The 21,968-nt window shown below is 40.6% G+C and overlaps 1 protein-coding gene and 1 long non-coding RNA gene across 8 annotated transcripts; one reads left to right on the top strand and one right to left on the bottom strand.

The window, feature by feature from the left end:
• Positions 1 to 290: 290 nt before the first annotated feature.
• On the top strand, positions 291 to 5,325 carry ZNF32 (zinc finger protein 32). 7 transcript variants are annotated; one of them, XM_003903589.4, is made up of 3 exons: positions 291 to 388; positions 2,990 to 3,128; positions 4,386 to 5,325. In XM_003903589.4, the coding sequence occupies exons 2-3, from the start codon at positions 3,059 to 3,061 to the stop codon at positions 5,135 to 5,137; spliced, it is 822 nt and encodes a 273-aa protein (XP_003903638.1). In that variant the 5' UTR covers positions 291 to 388; positions 2,990 to 3,058; the 3' UTR covers positions 5,138 to 5,325. The 7 variants fall into 7 exon arrangements, with proteins under 7 accessions (XP_003903638.1, XP_009212590.2, XP_017818252.1 ...); XM_009214326.3 differs by having other exon boundaries at positions 293 to 388; positions 2,990 to 3,132; XM_017962763.2 differs by having other exon boundaries at positions 312 to 388; positions 2,990 to 3,136.
• Positions 1,151 to 21,758, bottom strand: LOC116269469. The gene is made up of 2 exons (XR_004177016.1): positions 20,063 to 21,758; positions 1,151 to 1,579 (listed from the first exon to the last, which is right to left on the bottom strand). It is a non-coding gene; the product is annotated as an uncharacterized LOC116269469 (long non-coding RNA).
• Between the last annotated feature and the right edge of the window lie 210 nt (positions 21,759 to 21,968).

The following is a 21,968-nucleotide window of genomic DNA, read 5'->3' as shown; positions in this document are numbered from 1 at the left end:
CCCTACAAGAACCCTGGACTCCTGAGTCCCTGGCTCAGCGCCTGCTACCCCGATGCTGTCAATCAGATCTTGCTAATCTGAGCGGCCGTGGCTCGGACCCGACTCCGCGTCCACTGACAGGTCGGCGCTGTGGGTCTCCGGATTCCCAGTCCAAATCCGACGGCTTGAGGTCCCCGCGCCCCCGGGACCTGCGGAGCCCGAGCACCGGGAGCGCCAGAGAACTACATTTCCCACAGTGCCCTTGGGAAGTCGGGGCCGCCGAGACCCACGGCCCGACGGGCGAGCTCGCGCGGAGACTCCTGGGAGTTGTAGTCCGGTCCGCCGGCGCCGGCGCTGGTGCTGCTGCGGGCACGGCGCCGGCCTTTGTCTGCGGGCACGCGCCGCTGCGGTGAGTGAGGCTCCCGGCCGGGTCAAAGCGCCGGGGCAAGGCGGGGCTGCGCCATCAGGCCGCTGTCCCGGGCCCTCCGTGTGGCCGCATTATGACAGCGGCCGCCACGGAAATGAGCAGGCCCGGCCGGCCCGGCCCCCGAGGGAGGCCAGCCGCGAGCGGAGAGGTCGGCGGTCCGCAGAGCAGGGTCCCGTGGACTGGAGAGCGGGGTGCCGAGGTTCAGGACGCTGGGCGGGCCTGGGGCCCGGGGCCCGGGGCCCGAGGCGGGAGGGCAGCGTCTGCGGAGAGGAGCAGGGCCCATGGGGTCGGGGCGTGGGAGGGGGAGGCCGCGGTGGGCTCCCCGGGCCTCCGTGCGGGCTTCAGCGAGGGCGGGAAGCCGGCGCCGGCCTTTCGGGGATGCAAGGAGAGGCAGCTCCTCCAAGGGAGAATAGGAAGCCAGGCAGTGTGTGGGAAACCACGCTACCCACAAGCTCCTACACCTGAAACGCCCCAGGACATTCTCCAGACCGCCAAGTGTACCCCTCTTCTCATCCGGCCTCCAGAGGACGCTGGATTTTAGGTCTTAAGCCTGGTGGTCTCGTCAGATACCCCTCCTGTTTGGTTCTTTCCCTTTCACTGTCCTACTGATAGGAGAGTGTTAGGAACCTGTTTGGTAAGTGGGGAAACTTGCCGAAGGTCATAGACCCTGGGGGAGCCAGGGCAAGAAGCCAAGACTCTCACGGACTACTACTAAGCTTTTTCCAAAGGATATAATAGCCTTTCTAATAGGAAAATCAATGTTTTTAATTATAAAGCCACTTTTACAAAATCTTAGGAAAACTACTTGCTCAGACCTGTGATCTAGGGAGAAAAATGTGACAATTTCCCCCTTACTAATCACGGAGGTCCCTGATAGGCGGCGGAGTTGTAACTTGAAGACGTCACAGCAGGTGGAAAGGCAGAGCTGTGAATTCTACCCTAATTTCCAGAATCCCCAGCGACAGAGTCCAACCCCAGGCAGCAGGCGTCATGTACTCCAGGGACTTGTAATGTGTGCAGTTGTTGAGCAAGAATACCTTGAACTTCCAAATGATGTGCTGGCATGCTGGTAGGGAATTCCTTTGTAGCTTGTGTTCCAAGTTGGAAGTGAGTCCTCCAAATAAAAATTTAAATGCCTCTCTTGGTCATCACAGCATGTAGCAGAACGTGCAGCTGTCAAGAAGAACCAGATGCTTAGGTTGACAAAACAAATAATGGTAGCATCATATTATTATTTCATTAAATCAGAAGGCCAGCATTTTGATAGGACATATTAGAGGGAAACAAGGAGTATGCATTGAACCACTGCGTTTCTTAAAAGTGTAAGAATTCAGTAGTTAGGATCCTGAAGTAAGAAAAAATATTTTTTAAAAAAATAGATCATGTGGGCCAGGTGTAGTGGCTCATGCCTACAATCTCAGCATTTTGGGAGGCCAAGGCAGGAGGATCACTTCAGGCCAAGAATTGGAGACCAGCCTGGGCAGGATAATGAGACCCGATCTCTACAAAAAAAAATTTTTTTAATAATTTTTAAAAATTAGCTAGGCTTGGTGGTGCTTACCTGTAGTCCTAGCTATTTGGGAGGCTGAAGTGGGAGGATCTGTTGAGTCCAGGAGTTCAAAGCCACAGCAAGCTATGACTGAGCCACTGTACTCCAGCCTGGGCAACAGAGCAAAACCTTGACTCAGAAAACTTTAAAAAATAATAATAATAAAAGATAATTTAGAACACATACAAGAGGATTCCTAGGATCTGGAAGAGTAATTCAGTCTAGTCAAACTCTCTTCCTTTCTGTTCAATTTTATAAGCATTGTGACCAGGTCTTTAGTGGTCAGGAACCAGACAACTGTTTAATGTAAGAGCATACACTTTGGATCCAGAAGGTCTTGGATTTGAACCTTTGCTCCACCTTGATTCCTTATTTTCTGTGGGTTTTTGGGCAAGTTACTTAACCTAGTTGGAGTGTCTCGGGCTTGGTTTTGGAGTCCAGAGTAGGTCTTTCTTTTCCAAGAATTGACAAGTGTTTACACTTGGTCAGAACTGGTATTCTTGTATCTTCAAGAGCAAGAGAAAGGTGAGTCTGGGTCTGGAGCCTCCTAAGAATTGTTCAGTGATAACATATGGACTCTCTTGGTAAGTCTTTGTAACTACAGAGAACTGGAGAGCTGCTTGGTTCCAACCAATCGTGAAGGCTGAAATGTTTTTTTAGATTCTGAATTCCTCTGGGGCTTGGAGGGAAGAAAGTAGTAGGTGATTAGGTGGGGAACCAAAATGGAAGATCCCAATCACATGCCAAGATCAAAGTGTAAACAGGAGTGACTGTTAACTTGGGATTGGCAGGAAGAGATATATGTTTATGTGTTCTCTGCCTTCCCACCTCCTTCCTCCTAGACTCATTTGTGTGTGGTCCTGGTACCTCTGGGCCCATTTTGCAGTGACATCATAGTAACTAACATTATGTCAAGCAATCTAGGTTTCTTACATTCACTTATGCCTCCACAACTGTTGACTTTTTCCTTCTCACATATCAATTATTCTGCCCTTTCCTGTTTGTTTGTTTGTTTGTTTGTTTTTATCCCTCAGGTGCTCAGGAACAGCCCATGGAAGAATCATATGAAGAGGTGGTGACTGAGGTCGTAAGCAGGAGTGGACATGTTTGGATTTCCAACAGCTACCCTGCTGGACTGTCATGGAAGATATGCCCAGAATGTAGCGTTCTTCAGTGAGTGAGTCAGTTGATGTCTGGATGTGCTCAGCTCACAGATATTCAGTGTCCCTGTCCTCAGCACTGGTCAGCAGTCTGAGGAAGCAGAGGAGACCTTGCTTTGGTAGAGCTCGCTGTTCCTAGGGTTACAAGAAAAGCCTGTGAGCTGGAGTTAGAAGTAATAGTAGAAACAGAGCAAGAGAACCATCGTGATATAGAGGTAGCATTGAAGTAGTCTCAGAATCAATGAGCAGCTTAAATCTCAGCATTGTCTCTGAATAAGGCAAGAGAACAAGGAGAAAATTACCCTGGGGTGACACCAAGAAAACTGTTAATGGTGATGAATGGACCCATATTTAAAGTGCACCAGGAGGCTCAGATGCAGGGCAGTACTAGGAAAAAATAAAGTCAATACCTGCATAGGGAATAACTTCCAAACCAAAATTGATTTCAGTTTTGCCATAGCTTAGTAGGCTGAAAATAGCAAGGATTTTAATGGGAAAAATTCCTTGGATCAGATTCTATAATTGCCATGGCTAGATCTGCAGTATCAGACAGGTTATTTTTAACTTCCTTAAGCTCCAGGTTCATCTGTAAAATGGGGCAGTAAGTTCTATCTTGTAGGGTTGCAGGGATTAGCAATGACAGATGTGAAGTACCCAGGATTGTGCCACATATTTTCTGAGGTCACGGTGCTTATTCCATTGTAAAAGCAGACTGGACAGAGGTGGATTTCTGAAGAAGCAAATGCAGCTTAAGTTTTAGGACCGCTTACTTGCATTGGTCTCTCCAAGACCCTGGACTTAATTTTATACATTTTCTTAAAAGGGTGCCTCTAAAATGGGGAAGTTTTAGGCCTTATACAGCCTGGATCCACACCTGTTTTGGAGTCAGACAAAAGTTGGGTATGGGGCTCTATGTGATTCTGTATAGTTTTCTAAATATTCTGAGCCGGTTTTCTGACCTATAAAATAGAGAAAACCATGTCTGTCTTACAAGGTTATTTGTTGGCCTAAATTAAATTTAGAGGCAGTACAGTACTATGGAGAATGCCTATTTGAGTCAGCTCTAACTTACCTAGTTCTGTGACCTTTGACAGTCTCCCTTTGCTCCCATTATCTGTATCAATCTCATGGTATTGTTTTCAGGATTGCATTGTCTATGCACAGAATAAGGCCTGGCACATCATAAGCACTCAAAGAATTATGTTTCTTTTTCCCTATTCTAAATCAGCATATTGGTGCTTCTTACGTGACTTCCCTCTCATTTTATCAGATGTGATGACTGAAGCCCACCACAAGTATGACCACTCTGAGGCTACAGGATCCTCAAGCTGGGATATCCAAAATTCTTTCAGAAGAGAGAAGCTGGAACAAAAATCCCCAGATTCGAAGACCCTACAGGAAGATTCACCTGGAGTGAGACAAAGGGTCTATGAGTGCCAGGAGTGTGGAAAATCCTTCCGGCAAAAAGGTAGTCTAACGTTACATGAGAGAATCCACACTGGTCAAAAGCCTTTTGAGTGCACCCACTGTGGAAAAAGCTTCAGGGCCAAAGGCAATCTTGTTACACATCAGCGGATACACACGGGAGAGAAGCCTTATCAGTGCAAGGAGTGTGGGAAAAGCTTCAGTCAACGAGGTAGTCTCGCTGTCCACGAGAGACTCCACACTGGACAGAAACCCTATGAGTGTGCTATTTGTCAGAGAAGCTTCAGGAATCAGAGTAACCTTGCTGTTCACAGGAGAGTTCACAGTGGTGAGAAGCCCTATAGATGTGATCAGTGTGGAAAAGCCTTCAGTCAGAAAGGAAGCTTAATTGTTCACATCAGAGTCCACACGGGCCTGAAGCCCTATGCCTGTACCCAGTGCAGGAAGAGTTTCCACACTAGGGGGAATTGTATTCTGCATGGCAAAATCCACACAGGAGAGACACCCTATCTGTGTGGCCAGTGTGGAAAAAGCTTCACCCAGAGAGGGAGCCTGGCTGTGCACCAGCGAAGCTGCTCACAGAGGCTCACCCTTTGACCACTCTCTTGAACAGAAGTTCTCTTTACAAATTAAGAGTACAAAATTCTCTGAGATGAAGCAACCTATCCAGTTCTATGGAATGAATGGAGAATCTTTCAGAAAGACCATCATCGTGTAGGGCAAACTGACTTTTCTCCTTTCCCCCAAAAGAGTATGAGAAATAAATGTCTTCTTTATTATCATTATCATGTATGTTTTATAATTTCTGTCACTTTATTTTGACCTGATTTTTCAAGGTACCCCCATTAATCCGGTGCCACACTAGAGACTGCTCTGTGTATACACAATACAGATTTTAAATTTGTAGTTGACACCATCAGGCTTTTTTAAATGTAAAAAATCAGCCCCTCATCAATCGCAAGTTCTTTTTCTTCCCTACATATTCAAATTAATCTTATTTTGCCTTCAAAACCACTGGGCAAAATCCATGGGGCAAATCTAGTTAACCTTTATAATCTTCTTGTTGAACATTTCATTACCTGGATGATACCCCTAATAACCTATTGTAACTAATCACTCATGTCTGTAGCAAAGGGCCTACCCTTTTGTTACAAAAGAAAATTTCTTTCCAAGCCTGCAGAGCTTTAGTTTGTGCATTTAGACATACTTCAGTCCTCCACTCCTAACTAGGATAGAGATAATTCACCTATAACCAAAGAGCAAACAACTACTGTCTGTGCAATTTTTAAAAATCTTTAACCCATTTCTCCCCATCTATTAAAGGGACTCCTACATTCTCAGAGACCTTCACTCCCTCTTTGGTAACAGTAGTAATATCTTAGGATTGGGTTATCTTGAAAGGATGTAAGTGTTCTTATTACTGAACCCAGACTTGTAGTTTGTGGTCAATAATGAACTTCCACTTTGCAACAATACTATCCTCTTCCTGCTGCACACACACAAAGAAATTTGGAATTCTAACCCATCCTTTTTTCTGACCTCCAGGGGATGAGATTTGAAGAAGGCTGCAGAAGAAAAATTGGTTCTGAGGGGAAATTTTCATTTCCATTTTTTAAAATCTTAGCCATCTCTATAATTTTTCATGCTAAGCATTTATGTAAGTGAAATAAATGATGGATGATAGAGATTTTGGTTTTCTTGGTAAGACACCATTCCATCCTTTCTAGTGGATCCTATAAACCAGTGGTCCCCAAGCTTTTTGGTACCAGGGACCAGTTTCATAAAAGACAATTTTCCTACAGATGGAGGGGGAAGGTGGGATGGTTTTGGGATGATCCAAGCACATTACATTTATTGTGCACTTTATTATTATTACATTATAGTATATAATGAAACAATTATAAGGTACTCACCATAAGGTAGAATCAGTGGGAGTCCTGAGCTTGTTTTCCTGCTACTAGACAGTCCCATCTGGGGGTGATGGGAGACAGCGACAGATCATAAGGCATTAGATTCTCATAAGGAGTGCACAACCTAGAATCCCTTGCATGCACAGTTCACAATGGGGTTCACACTTCTATGAGAATCTAATGCTGCCACTATCTGGCAGAGCTCAGGTGGTAATGTGAGTGGTGGGCAGTGACTGTAAATACAGATGAAACTTCACTTGCTCTCCCACCACTCACCTCCTGCTGTGTGCCCCAGTTCGTAACAGGCCACAGACTGGTACTGATCCATGGCCCCAGGGTTGGGAACTCCCTGCTATAAATTATTGCCTCCTTAATCCCAAAAAGCTTGTAATAGTAAATCCTTACCATGTAGAGAGGTAAATTTCAAAGGTCTTTGAGCATTGAAATAATTTAGAAACACTGGATTTTAATATGAAAGTATTATTCCAAAGATACCATGATAACATTTGAAGATATATACAAGAATGTTCATATCATCTTCATTTATAAAAGCTACACACTAGAAATAAATGTCCAACAATGGGTGAGGGATAAACTGTAGTATATCCATACAGTGAAATACAACTCAGCAATAAAAAAGAACATACAAATGATACATCAATATGGATGAATCTGAAAGTTTTATGTTGAGTTAAAGAAGTCAAATACACAAATAGTATAATTCCACTTACGTGCCTTCACAGAACAGGAAAAACTATGTGTGAGAATTGACCTGAAAGGCACACAAGAGAAGTTTACAGAGTGAAAACAATATTCTGTACCTGACATCAGGCAGTAGATGCACGGGTCTAAACAATTAACAAAATTCATTGAACTCAATGCTTAAGATCTGTGCATTTTATTATATGTAAGATATATTCAGTAACCATGAAGCAGTATATTGCCTACAAGCTCTTTGACACTCATCCCATGAAGATACGTAGGCTATGTCACCACCGCTTGAATCTGGACAGCCTTGTGACTGCTTCAAACAATAGAACACAACAGAAGTGATACTACACCAAGTATAGTTCTGAAAAGCCCTTAAAAGGTATGAAAAATTTCTGCCTGGTTCTCTTGAGAGACTTACTCTCAGGTGAAATCAGCCACCATGTAAAAAGTCCAGTTATCCTGAAATCACTATAATGGACAAGCATATAAATGCTCCAGCCAACAGTTTCAGCTGAGCTCCCAACAGCCTGCCAGCCATGTGTGAGGGTCATTGTAGGTTTCTGGCCCAGTAGAATGCAGCCCCAGCTGACATCTGGCCAAAACTGCATGAAAGACTCCAAAGTGAGACTGCCTCACCTAATTCCTGACAGACAAAATCATGAGAAAAATGAAACATTATGGTTGGATACCACTAAATTTTCAGGTAATTTGTTATGCAGCAACAACAGAATAACTTAAGTACTTTTTAAGGATAAGCCACTGTAAAATTTATATATAGGAAAAATCGGAGGCTAGGAGTGGTGGCTCATGCCTGCAATCCCAGCACTTTGGGAGGCCAAGGTAGACGGATCACCTGACATTGGGAGTTCAAGACCAGCCTGACCAACATGGAGAAACCCTGTCTCTATTAAAAATACAAAATTAGCTGGGTGGCGCATGCCTATAATCCCAGCTACTTGGGAGGCTGAGGCAGGAGAGTCACTCGAACCCGGGAGGCAGAGGTTGCAGTGAGCTGAGATTGCGCCACTGCACTCCAGCCTGGGCAACAAGAACAAAAACTCTGTCTCAAAAAAAAAAAAAAAAGAAAAATCTGGGGAAGCAACTTGATATTACCTCACTGGCTAAATCAAAACAGGAAATTATGATTTATGATTCACCAGAAAGCTTAAGGTTTAAAATAAACATTCTCTTTGACAAAATAAGAGGCATGGTATAGATAGTTAACTGATATCTAATCCAAGTTATAAAATGAAGAAGTAGATGCTGGACTCCAGCAGTACTGCATTATAAGAAATGTAAAAATATATGCCTATATGTATACTTATACTTTCAGAATCTCAAAAATATATATGTGTATATATAAATATAAAGAAAGAGCTATATCGATACATAAAATCTTAAAAGCATAGTTCTGCAAAAAGGAATGAGTAAATAATAAAGAGTAAAGAGGTCAGAAAACCTATCATTGGCCACTGGTGATCAACTAAACCTTTAGCCCCTCTCCCCTCCCTGTGGTAGGGGGGTGCTGAAAGTTCCAGTCCCCTAATCCTGCTTTGGTCTTTATGGTGACCAGCCCCATCCTGAAGCTACCTTAGGACCCCTGGCCATAGTCATCTTATTAGCATAAAAAACGCACTCTTATCACTCACGAGATTCCAAGAGAGAAGCTGTTATGTCAGGAAATGGAGATAAAAACCAAATATATGGGCCAGGGTGCGGTGGCTTATGTCTGTAATCCCAGCACTTTGGGAGGCTGATGTGGGTGGATCACTTGAGGTCAGGAGTTCGAAGCCAGCCTAGCCAACATGGTGAAATCCCATCTCTACTAAAAATACAAAAATTAGACAGAAGTGCTGGCAGACGCCTGTAATCCCAGCTACTTGGGACTCTGAGATAGGAGAACCACTTGAATCCGGGAGACGGAGGCTGCAGTGAGCCAAGATTGTGCCACTGCACTCCAGCCTAGGTGACAGAGTGAGACTCTGTCTCAAAAAGAATAAATACATAAAAATAAAATTAAAATATACATATATAATGTGATATCATAAGTCCCAAATACATAAAGCAAAAATTGAGAGAACAAAGGAAATATAGACACCACCAAAATCCCATAGTTAGAGATGTTGACACCCTTCTCTCAATAGCTGGTAAAGTTAGGGGGAAAAAAACAGTAAGGATATGGAAGTTTTGAATAGCACTATCAACCAACTTGATGCCATTGGTATTCGTGGGTACTACACGCATCAAAAGCAGCATACACATTCCTCTGAAGTGCACATGAAACCTTCACCACAATAGACCATATGCTGGGCCACAAGTCTCAGTAAATTTAAAACACTTGAATTATACAGAGTATATTCTTTGGCCACTACGTCGTTAAATTAGTAATCAATAATAATAAAATATCTAGAAAATCCCCACAATTGTTTGGAAATTAAACTGTACACTTCTAAATCACTTATAGTTCAAAGAATAAATCACAAAGAAAATTGAGGAAAATATTTTGAACTGAATGATAATATGTGTCAAAATATGAGGGCTGCAGTTAAAGCAGCTCTTTAGGGGAATTGTGTAGCTTTAAAATGCCTGGATTCGAAAAGAAAAAAAACATAAAATCACTGATCTGTTACCTACTTGAGAAGCTAGAAAAAGAGTTAATCAAAACCAAAGAAAGAAGATATTGTTCGTAATAGAGTAGATCAATGAAACTGAATATCAGCAAAGCAGAAGTAAGCTCTTTGAAAGGGTTAATAAAACTGATAAACTCATAGCAAGGCTAATCAAAAAAAAGAAACACAAACTACAAATATCAGGAATAAAAGAAAGGACATCACAACAAATTACAAAGATATTAAAGGAAAAATGAAAGCATACTATGAACAGTGTTATGTCGAAACGTTCAACAACAAAAATGAAGTGTACAAAGTCTTTAAAAGACACAACTTGCCAAAATGACAGAAGAAGAAACAGAAAATCAACTGGGTGCAGTGGCTCACACCTGTAATCCTAGCACTTTGAGAGACCAAGACAGGAAGATTTCTTGAATTTCTTGATGCCAGGCATTTGAAATCACCCTGGGCAACATAGTGAGACCCCGTCTCCACCAAAAAAAAAAAAAAGAAAAGAAATAGAAAATCCAAGTATCCCTATATCTAATAAAGAAATTCAAATACCTTCACACAAAGAAAACTCCAGGCCAAAATCGCTTTACTGATAAAACATAAAACATAAAAAAGTATTCCTACACATTTTTTCAGAGAATAAAAGAAAATATGCCCTAAGTCATTGTATAAAATCAGTATTACTTTGACCCTAGAACCAAAGATGTCATAAGAAAAGAAAATTATACATCAGCATCCCTCATGAACATAGACACAAAAATACTTAATATTTTAGCAAATCTAATCAAACAATATATAAAATACATAATACATCCTGATAAAGTGTAGTTTGTAAAATTAATGTGCCTTTCAAGTCTAAAATTTTTCCCCATCACAGCACCATATTATACGTCCAAGTAAAGACCCAAATCTGTTTCATCTACCTAGAATTTCGATAATTAAGAAAATATATATATGTAGGGGGGTGTGTGTGTGTGTTTGTGTCTGTACAACTGATTTTCATTATTCATAGATTCTATACTTACAAATATACCTACTTGCTAAGTTTTATTTGTAACCCCCAAATCAATACTCACTGTGCTTTTGTGGTCAGTCACTCACAGACATGCAGAGGACAGTGAGAAATTTGAGTCATGCAACATGCACATTCCCAGCTAAAGTCAAACAATTATTCTGTCTTGTTTCCTTTCTTATATTATAAACAAGTGGCCTTTTCACAATATATTGAGTGCTATGTTTTTCATAGGTTTGTGCTTTTTGTTGATGATTTTTCTGTTTAAAATGACTTCAAATTTAGTGCTGAAGTGCTCTCTGTTTTTCCTAAGCTGTGAGGTGCCTTGTGGAGGGAGAAAACACATGTGTTACATAAGCTTTGTTCAGGGATGAGTTATACTCCTCTTGGCAATGAGTTTAAAGTAAATGAATCAACAATATATATTAAATTAGGTTTCTTTAAACAGAAACATACATAAAACAAGGTTATATTTTGATCAGCTTATTAAAATGTTGTGACTAGAAGTTTGTAGGAACCTAACCCTGTATTTCTCCTAGGAACAATGGTTCCGTATTTGCTAATCAATATTCACAGAGACTTTACAGAACATAACTACTGTGAATAATGAGAATCAACTATATATGTGTATATAATACATACATCTGTATATATATTATATAGGTATATATAATACATAAATCTATATAAATGTGCATATATTTGTATAATATGTGTAACACATAAAATATATTTAAAACAAATCATTAAATATCAAAATGTTAAGTTAAAATTTTAGGCTAAAGTTCCTAATGTATGGGTACATTAAGACTGAATAAACATATTCCACTGAAGTGCAGAATTTTGCTCTGTTAAAATGAGAATCTAGCTTCCCACTGACTTTCATTGTAAAATATCAATGTGTCTGTAAGGTGGGACTGACTCCATACAATAAAAATCATACACCAGAAAACCAGAAATATTTGACATTAGTATGTAGAAAAATGATTTTTAAATGACAGCTAACATTTTTGAAATGCTTAGGCTTTGCTAGATGCTGAGCTAAGCTTTATATCCTTGGCTCTCATAGCAAACTTGAATAAGTGCTAACTATAATTCAGAAAACTAAAGTCTAGAGGGGTTTAAAAAAACTTATACAAGGTCATGCAGGTGGTGAATAAAAAAGAATCAAATGGAAATTTTAGAACTGGAAAATAAATGTAAAAATCACTAGATGGCTCAATAGCAGCATGAATATGGTGGAGCAAGGAATCAATACATTTGAAAATAGAATAATAGAAATTACCCAATCTGAATGACAGAGAGAAAATAGACTAAAAAGAAATTAACAGATTATCAGGGACCTGGGAAACAATAACAAAAGAGATAACATTGGTGTTACTGCCGTTTTAGAAGAGAAAAGAAAGTAAGGCCAAGAATATACTTGAAAAAAATAATGGCTGAAAATTACCCAAATTTGGTGAAAGCCACAAACTTTCAGATTCAAGAAGCAGAGCAAACATGATAAACACAAAGAAACACACAGCAAGACACATCATAATTAAACTTCGTTAAATCAAACATGATGAAAAAATCTTGAAAGCAGCTAGAGAGAAACAAAACATAATCTATAGTGAATGAATGATTTGAGTAACAATGGACATGTCACTAGAAATTATGGAGGCCAGAAGGAATTCACACACATTTTTCAGAGAAAAGAACTCTCAACCCAAAATTTTATATCAGTGAAAACATAATCATTCAAGAACGAAGGGGAAGGAGGAACTCCTCCCTAACTCATTCTATGAGGCCAGCATCATCTTGATACCAAAACCTGGCAGAGACACAACAAAAAAAGAAAACATCAAGCCAACATCCTTGATGAACATCAATGCAAAAATACTCAACAAAATAGGCTTTATCTCTGGGATGCAAGCTTGGTTGGTCCAATATATGCAAATCAATAAATGTGATTCATCACATCAACAGAACTAAAGACAAAAACCACATGATCATCTCAATAGATGCAGACAAGGCTTTTGATAAAATTCAACATCCCTTCATGTTAAAAATTCTCAATAACCTAGGTATGGAAGGAACATACCTCAAAATAATAAGAGCCATCTATGACAAGCCCACAGCCTGAATGGGGAAAAGCTGGAAGCATTCCCCTTGAAAACTGGCACAAGACAAGGATGCCGTCTCTCACCACTTCTATTCAACGTAATATTGAAAGTCCTGGCCAGAGCAATCAGGCAAGAGAAAGAAATAAAAGGCATCCAAATAGGAAGAGAGGAAGTCAAGCTCTCCCTGTTTGCTGACGATATGAACCTATATCTAGAAAACTCCATAGTCTCAGCCTAAAAGCTCCTTAAGCTGATAAACAACTTCAGCAAAGTCTCAGGATACAATATGCAAAAATCGCAAACATTCCTTTACACCAACAACAGTCAAGCCGAGGGCCAAATCAGGAATGCAGTCCCATTCACAACTGCCAAAAAATAAAATAAAATACCTAGGAATACAGCTAACCAGGGAGGTAAAAGATTTTTCTCTACAAGAAGAGCTATAAAACACTGTTCAAAGAAATCAGAGATGACACAAACAAATGGAAAAATACTCCATGCTCATGAGTAGGAAGACTCAATATCGTTAAAATGGCCATATTGCCCAAAGCAATTTACAGATTCAATGCTATTCCTATTAAACTACGATTGACATTCTTCACAGAACTAGAAAAAACTATTTTAAAATTCATATGGAACCAAAAAAGAGCCTGAATAGCCAAGGCAATCCTAAGCAAAAAAAACAAAGCTGGAGGCATCACGCTACCTAACTTCAAACTGTACTACAGGGCTACAGTAACCAAAACAGCATGGTACTGGTACAAAAACAGACAGACCAATAGAACAGAATAAAGAAGCCAGAAATAAGGCCACCTACCTACAACTATCTAATCTCCAACAACCCTGATGAAAACAAGCAATGAGGAAAGAATTCTCTATTCAATAAATGGTGCTGGGATAACTGGCTAGCCATATGCAGAAGATTGAATCTGAACCCCTTCCTTACACTATATACAAAAATTAATTCAAGATGGATTAAAGACTTAAATATAAAACCCAAAACTATAATAACCCTGGAAGACAACCTAGGCAATACCATTCTGGACATAGAAATGAGCAAAGATTTCATGATAAGGACACCAAAAGCAATTGCAGAAAAAGCAAAAATTGGCAATTGGCATCTAATTAAACTACAGAGCTCCTGTACAGCAAAGGAAACTATCAATAGAATGAATAGACAGCCTACAGAATGGGAGAAAATTTTTGTAAACTATGCATCTGACAAAAGTCTAATATCCAGCACCTATAAGGAACTTAAACAAATTTACAAGAGAAAAACAAACAACCCATTAAAAAGTGGGCAAACAGATGGGCACAGTGGCTCACATCTGTAATCCCAGCATTTTGGGAGGCTGAGGCAGACAGATCACTTGAGGTCAGGAGTTCAAGACTAGCCTGGCGGTCTCTCCTAAAAATACAAAAATTAGCTGGGCATGGTGGCATGCACCTGTAATCCCAGCTACTCAGGAGGCTGAGGCAGAAGAATTACTTGAACCTGGGAAGCAGAGGTTGTGGTGAGCCAACTTCATGCCACTGCACTGCTGGGGCAATAGAGCGAGGCTCTGTCTCAAAAAAAAAAAAAAAGAAAAAGAAAAAGTGGACAATGGACATGAACAGACACTTTTAAAAAGATGACATACATGGGGCCAACAATCACACTTTTTAAAAACTCAACATCACTGATCATTAGAGAAATGCAAATCAAAACCACAATGAGATACCATCTCACGCCATTCAGAATGCTATTACTAAAAGCTATTAAAAAGTCAGAAAGTAACAGATGCTGGTGAAAGTGCAGAGAGAAAAAAGGAATGCTTTTACGCTGTTCTTGGGAGTGTAAATTATTTCAACCATTATGGAAGACAGTATGGTGATTCCTCAAAGACCCATAAACAGAAATACCACTTAACCCAGCAATCCCATTACTAGGTATACGTCCAAAGGAATATAAGTCATTCCATTATAAAGACACATGCACACATATGTTCACTGCAGCACTACTCACAATAGTAAAGACATAGACTCAACCTAAATGTTCATCAGTGATAGACTGGATAAAGAAAATGTGGTACATATACACCATGGAATACTATGCAGCCATAAAAAAGAATGAGATCATGTCTTTTGCAGGAACATGGATGGAGCTGGAGGCCATTATCCTTAGCAAACTAATGCAGGAACAGAAAACCAAATGCTGCATGTTCTCACTTATAAGTGGGAGCTAAATGATGAGAACACATGGACACATAGAAGGGAACAATGCACACTGGGGCCTACTGGAGATTGGGAAGAGGGAGAGGATCAGGAAAAATAGCTAATGGGTACTAGGCTTAATATTCGAGTGACGAAATAATCTGTACAACAAACCCCCATCACACTAGTTTACCTTTATAACAAACCTGCACATGTACCCCTGAACTTAAAAGTTAATTTAAGTATGAAAAGGAACGTGAAGGGGAAATCAATCATTTCTTTCAGATGAAAGAAAACCAAGAGAATTTTTCAACAGCAGACCTTCCCTAAAATAATGGCTAAAAAAGTTATTCAAGCAGAAAAGAATAATAAAACAAGGAAACTTGAAGCATGAGAAAGGAAAAAATAAAAACAGAAAGAGGCCAGGTCCTGTGGCTCATACCTATAATACCACCACTTTGGGAGGCCATGCTGGGTGGATCACCTGAGGTCAGGAGTTCGAGACCAGCCTGGCCAACATGGTGAAACCCCATCTCTACTAAAAATACAAAAATTAGCCAGGTGTGGTGGTGCATGCCTGTAATCCCAGCTACTCGGGAGGCTGAGGTAGGAGAATCACTTGAACCCAGGAGGCAGAGGCTGTAGTGAGCTGAGATCACGCCACTGTACTCCAGCTTGAGCAACAGAGCAAGACTCTATCTCAAAAAAAAAAAAAAAAAAAAATCAGCCTGGCATGGTGGCGGATGCCTGTAATCCCAGCTACTCAGGAGGCTGAGGCAGGAGAATCACTTGAACTTGGAAGGCAGATGTTGCAGTGAGCCAAGATCACGCCACTGTACTCCAGCCTGGGCAACAGAGTGAGACTGACTCAAAAAAAAAAAAAAAAAAAACAGAACGAGTAGAAATATGGGTAGATATAATAGATTATCCTTCTCTTAAGTTTTCTAAACTATGTTAGGCTTCTGAAGCAATAACTACAACACTGATGTGGTTCTCAATGTGTGCAGAGGAAACACTCAGAGCAATTTCACTATAAAAAGAGTGAGGAAGGGAGCTTGGAGGTACACATATGGTTTATTTCCTTAACAGGATCAAACCACACATAATGATCTACATCAGGCGGGTCTAGTCTTTTGGCTTCCCTGGGCCACATTGGAAGAAGTATTGTCTTGGGCCACACATAAAATACACTAACATTAACAACAGTTAAACAGCTTTAAAAAAAATCGCCAAAAAAAAATCTCATAATATTTTAAGAAAGTTTACGAATTTGTGTTGGGCCACATTCAAAGTTGTCTGGGCCGTATGCGGTCGTGGGCCATGGGTTGGACAAGCTTGATCTACACGTTTACTTTTTTCCCTTAAAATATTCTGAGTTTCTACATTACTTCGTCTAGATCTGCCTAGATTGTTAATAGACAATTATGAGCTGTATATCAGGAAATGAGGACAAAGACTAAATATATATATTTCACAGTATCATGGGTTATAATTCATTTACAAGTTTCTCTGCTGATTTATTGGCTTATAAGTGTTTACTATCACAAACGATACCGCAGGGAACATCTTTATGCATATCTTTTCATGTAACTGTGAACAGTTAAACATAAAATACATTCCCAGAAGTAGAACTGCTAGATTAAGTTATATACACTTTAATGGTTGTTGTTGTTTTGAGACAGGGTCTTACTCTGTCGCCCAGGATGGAGTGCAGTGATGCGATCACAGCTCACTGCAGCCTCAACCTACCAGGCTCAAGCAATCCTCTTACCTCAGCCTTCCAAATAGCTGGGACCCCAGGCATGCACCACCGCACCCAGCTATTTTTGTATTTTTTGTAGAGACAGGGTCTCACTATGCTGCCCAAGCTGGTCTCAAACTCCTGGACTTAAGCCATCCTCCCACCTCGATCTCCCAAAGTGCTGGGATTACAGGTGTGTGCCACTGTGCCTGGCCCTTTAATTGTTTTATATTAAAATTTTTTCTATTTAAAAAATTATTTCCAGAGCTCCTTAGGCTTGAAAGTGTGGATTAAACATTAGCAGACATTTTTTAAACAAACTATCCAACCTCATAATCAAATTTTCCCAGGAAATAAAAGGTGGTGACAAGTAAAATCCAGAAGAGAACCACTGGATCTGCTCTACCATGGGGGTGGAAATTTTAGCTTAAACCAGTCAGGGAGCACTGTTCCTGAGAGTTCTTAGGGGTTAGGGTAGCGAATAGAAACAGAAAATTCAGAAAGGGAGAGAAATAAACACAAGGTGGGACAAAATTCAGAAGCAGCGGCAGCGACTGTTCAGCACTGTGAATATGACTTCCATCAACCCCAAAGAGGCTCTGAGACCAAATACAAACCGGTCCGATGCTTTTGCTAAAGTCCATAAACATCAACACGCAACTTACTCCACTATTCTGTAATTTACGTATTGTGTTATGTTTGTGTATATAAAAATTAAATATATCATTAAATATAATGTTTAAAAGGTGACCTGTTAAAAGCAAGGATTATATAGTGTTTATCTTCGGGAGGGGTGCTCATAATTTTCTTTTTTTTTTTTTACAGTCCAGAGGTCTTTTTTTTTTTTTTTTTAACACTGATTATGCCATGAATCAATCCACAGGGAAGAGGTTCCAGCAGCTCAAGCTCCTTCCCATTTGTTCTCACACAGTGTGCTTCTCTGGGCAGAGCAGACTGGCGCTTCCGTTGAACCCAGGTACCTTTCTCTTTGGCTTCCTTCTTTTTCTGATCATTTTCCTTCACAAGTTTCAGGAAGCTGGCTCGGCTCTCAGAGTACTTAATGTGCTCAATACCCACATGAATACTCTTGGCAAGAATCTTGCCCTTAACTTGCGTGTTTACAACAATGCCGACGGCCTACTGGGTAACACTGTAGACTCTTCCAGTTCTGCCATGATAACACTTGTGGGGCATTCCTTTTGAAAAGTGCCCATTCCTTTAATGTCTACAATATCATCTTTCTTATAGATTCACATATACGTGACCAAAGGAACAACTCCATGCTTCCTAAAAGGCCTAGAGGACATCTCCCAGGAGCCTCTCCTCTTTCCCTTTGTGTTTGTCATTTTGTCGAATTACTGGAAGACGGTGGTTCTGATCAAAAGGGCCATAATAAATTTTTATTTTCTTGTTTCTGTGTTTATTTTCTCTTTAATATACGTTATCTGATTTTCCCATTAAAGCTAAATATGCTCCTTATCACTTCCAAATAAAAAGTTATACTAAAAAAAGCCAATAATCTCCCTACTCCAAAAACCCAAGTGTTACATCACTCCAAATAACATCACTCCAAAGTTACACACACACACACACAGAGTATATGGTTGTGTGTATTTCTATATACTATTTGATATATATAGTTATGCAAACTGTGGAATTTGAACATATTTTCTTATTTCATTCTTTTTAAACAAAAAAGGACCACTCTATACACACTGTTTGGCAGTTTAGTTTTTCTGTTTTCATTAATAAATGTATCTATCTTTACATTCTAGTAACATATTACTGCAAACTCAGCAGGTTGAACAACACAAATGTATTATCTCACAGTTTTGCGTAGTTCTGAAGTTCAGGAGGGACCAAGCTGGGAACTCTGCTCAGGGTCTCACCAGCCTGAAATCAGGGTGCCAGCCAAGCCATGTCCATCTAGTCTCAACCAGAGAAGATCCCTCCTTAGCCCATTCAGATGGGGGCGCAATGCATTTCCCGATGGCTGTAGTACTAAGGGTCCCAGTTTCTTACTATTAGCTGAAGTCTGCCCTGAGGTCCTTCAGGCCACTTAAACTTCTCTGCCACCACATGGCAGTTTGCCTCTTTAAGTCCAACAGAAGAGAATTTATCTTCCAAGTCTGCTAAGAGTCTGCTTATCTTCCAAGTCGGCTAAGTGTCTTCAGAGTCTCATATAACATAACAACCATAGGAGTGGTGTCCCATCACCTCTGCCATATTCCATCAGAGGCAAGTCTCGGGTTATTCTCACAAAGGGAGAGGTTATACAAGGGCGTGACTCACTGAGGGTAACCTTAGTGTGTTACTTTTCTAAGGATTCTATAATAAGGTACCGCAAACCAGGTGGCTTAAATAACATAAATTTATTATCTGGCAGTTCTGGAGGCTAGAAGTACAAAATCAAGGCCGTGCTCCCTCTGAAACTGTAGGGAGAGCCCCTCCTTGCCTGTCCCTAGGTCTGGTGGTTTGCTGTCAACCCTTGGTGCTTCTTGGCTTGCAGCTGCAGGACTTCACTTTCCACTTGTGCCGTCATATGGCCTTGTCTGTGTTTCTGCATTTCTCCACCTCTTATATGGACACCAGTCACATTGGATTAAAGGCCCACCCTATGCCACTATGATGTCATCCTAACTAATTACATCTGCAAAGACCCTATGTCCAAACAGGACATGGTATGAGGTACTGGCAGTCAGGACTTCAGCATATCTTTTTGGAGGACAGAATTGAACCCATAACACTTGGCGAGTATCCTCCACGGTATCAAAAACATTCTTCTGCAGAAATACATACAAATCCAACCAAGTGGTTCCGAAGGACATCAGCATCACCTGGGAACTTATAGGAAATGCAAATCCTCAGGCCCTGTCCCAGACCTACTGACCCAGAAACTGCAGAGATTGGGGAGAAGGGAGGGACAGCACAATGTGTTTTAACAAGCCTACAGCTCATTCTTCTTACCAGCTTCACAGTTTGACTCTCAACCCTACCAGACTCTCTAAGCAGACCCAAAACTCCCTTCAAGACAATAAAAAGAGCAGGAAGAAAATTCCAAGCAGCAGTTGGCCTGGATTATCCTACTCCTTAAACAGGGCGTTGAGACAGTACATGTCTGTCCTCCTTTTCCACGCCGAGTTCCTTATTGCTAGGGCTTCCATTCAAAAATCAATGCCACAGAAGACTAGAAAAGTCAACGAAGATGATTAAATACATGATTTCTTACCTAATTTTGACATCAAGTCACAGGAAGGAGCACAGATGAGTCAACCGTGCCAAAAAGGCCCCACACATGCAAACTCAAATGAATACCTTCATCTTCCCTTTTATCGTGGGCACAAGTCTCTCCCAAAGTCCCTTCCACACCATCCACCAAGTCCAGTTCACCAGATCACCTGTAGCCCTGCCCTGATTCTGTTTACTTCACTTGCATTTGGGGTCATTATGATGTCACTGCCATAGGGTCACGCACTTAGTGACAATAGAATGTATAATCCAGCCATGACCAAGACTTGTGTTTCTGCAGTACTGAATCCCATCTTACTCTTAGACGGCCTCATTCCTTTGATAAAAGAATGCAAATCACTCCACAATTCTGCTTGCTTTCTAATTTCTATCTCTTCCCAGTAGTTCTGGCCAGCCTGCCTGGTTTTTCCTGATTTTACTGATTATACTCCTTTTATGTTTTCAGGCCACTAACCTCCCTAGCTTTGCCATAGTCCAAAATGGCGACTGTAATCAATACATCTCATTCAACACAAGCTACAGATGTACTGGAAAAACTTGTTTGACTATTGTCATAACCTTTCAGGAAGTTTCTTGGGGTTTTGCTTATACAAACATCTCATATAATCCTGACTATAGCCTGTTGTGACCCTGTCTCTGCTTGATTCAAGACAATACTCTCTCCCTCTCAACTCCAACGTTGAGTCTCTTGCCTTAAAGCTATTTTACACATTATTCCTCTTTGCAGCAGTTATCTATCACCTGGGTCGCTCCTTGAAGATTTTAGTTCCTGTATCACTATCACTCACTCCAGCTCTACTGTCATCCCACTTGGAGTGCTTATAAATGACTCATCACTTTTCCTCCTTACTTCCAATGAACTTCCTCTCTGTAAGACCAGAGCCACTCACCTCCATCCATGATCATATTCATAACATTTGCATTATCAATCCAACAATGGTCTCAACTTTAATCATCTCACTTTCTGATTATCAACTCCTGTCTTTGCATCTCACTTCCTCTAGTGAACTAAAGCCAATAAATTGTCAGCTGCATCAAATAATTCATGGATCCTGCTACTCTTTCATTACTGTTCATCCTTCCTTACCAGCTTTTATTATATGGTCCCTCTTTTAATCACCTACTTGCAAACACCCTCAACTCCCATACCTTGCTATCACTTTTAAAAACAGTTTTATCAAGGCATAATTCACATACAATAACACAATTCACATACAATAACACTCACTTATTTTAAGTGTACAATTCAATTATTTTTAGAAAATATGCACAGCTGAGTAACTAACATCTCAATCTAATGTTAGAACATTTGCAATACACCATCAACAAACTTCATTTCCATTTGGAAACATCCCTCACTGCCACCCTCTGCTCCACGGGACCATAAATCTAATATCTGTTTTTATAGACTTGCCTTTTCTGGACATTTCATATAAACGAAATTATAGAATATATGGCTTCTTTTGTTTGGTAGAATGTTTTTGAGGTCCATCCATATAGTAACCCGTATCACTACTTTATTCCTTTTATTGTTAATATTCCATTGTATGAACATAGCAGATATTGTTTGTCCAATCATAAGTTGATGGACATTTTGGTTGTTTCCAGTTTTTGGCTATTTCGAAAATTGACAGCCAGGTGCGGTGGGTCACACCTGTAATCCCAGCACTTTGGGACGCTGAGGTAGGTGGATCACCTGAGATCAGGAGTTTAAGACCAGTCTGGCCAACATGGTGATACCCTGTCTCAAAAAAAATACAAAAATTAGCCAGGCATGATAGTGCATGCCTGTAATCCCAGCTACTCAGGAGGCTGAGGCAGGAGAATTGCTTGAACCTGGGGGACAGAGGTTGCAGTGAGCCGAGATCGCACCATTGCACTCCAGC

Source organism: Papio anubis, chromosome 11, assembly GCF_008728515.1.
Source record: "Papio anubis isolate 15944 chromosome 11, Panubis1.0, whole genome shotgun sequence".
Classification (NCBI taxonomy): Eukaryota; Metazoa; Chordata; class Mammalia; order Primates; family Cercopithecidae; genus Papio; species Papio anubis.
Note: the sequence above shows the minus strand (reverse complement) of the source record. Positions and strands in the feature narration are given on the sequence as shown.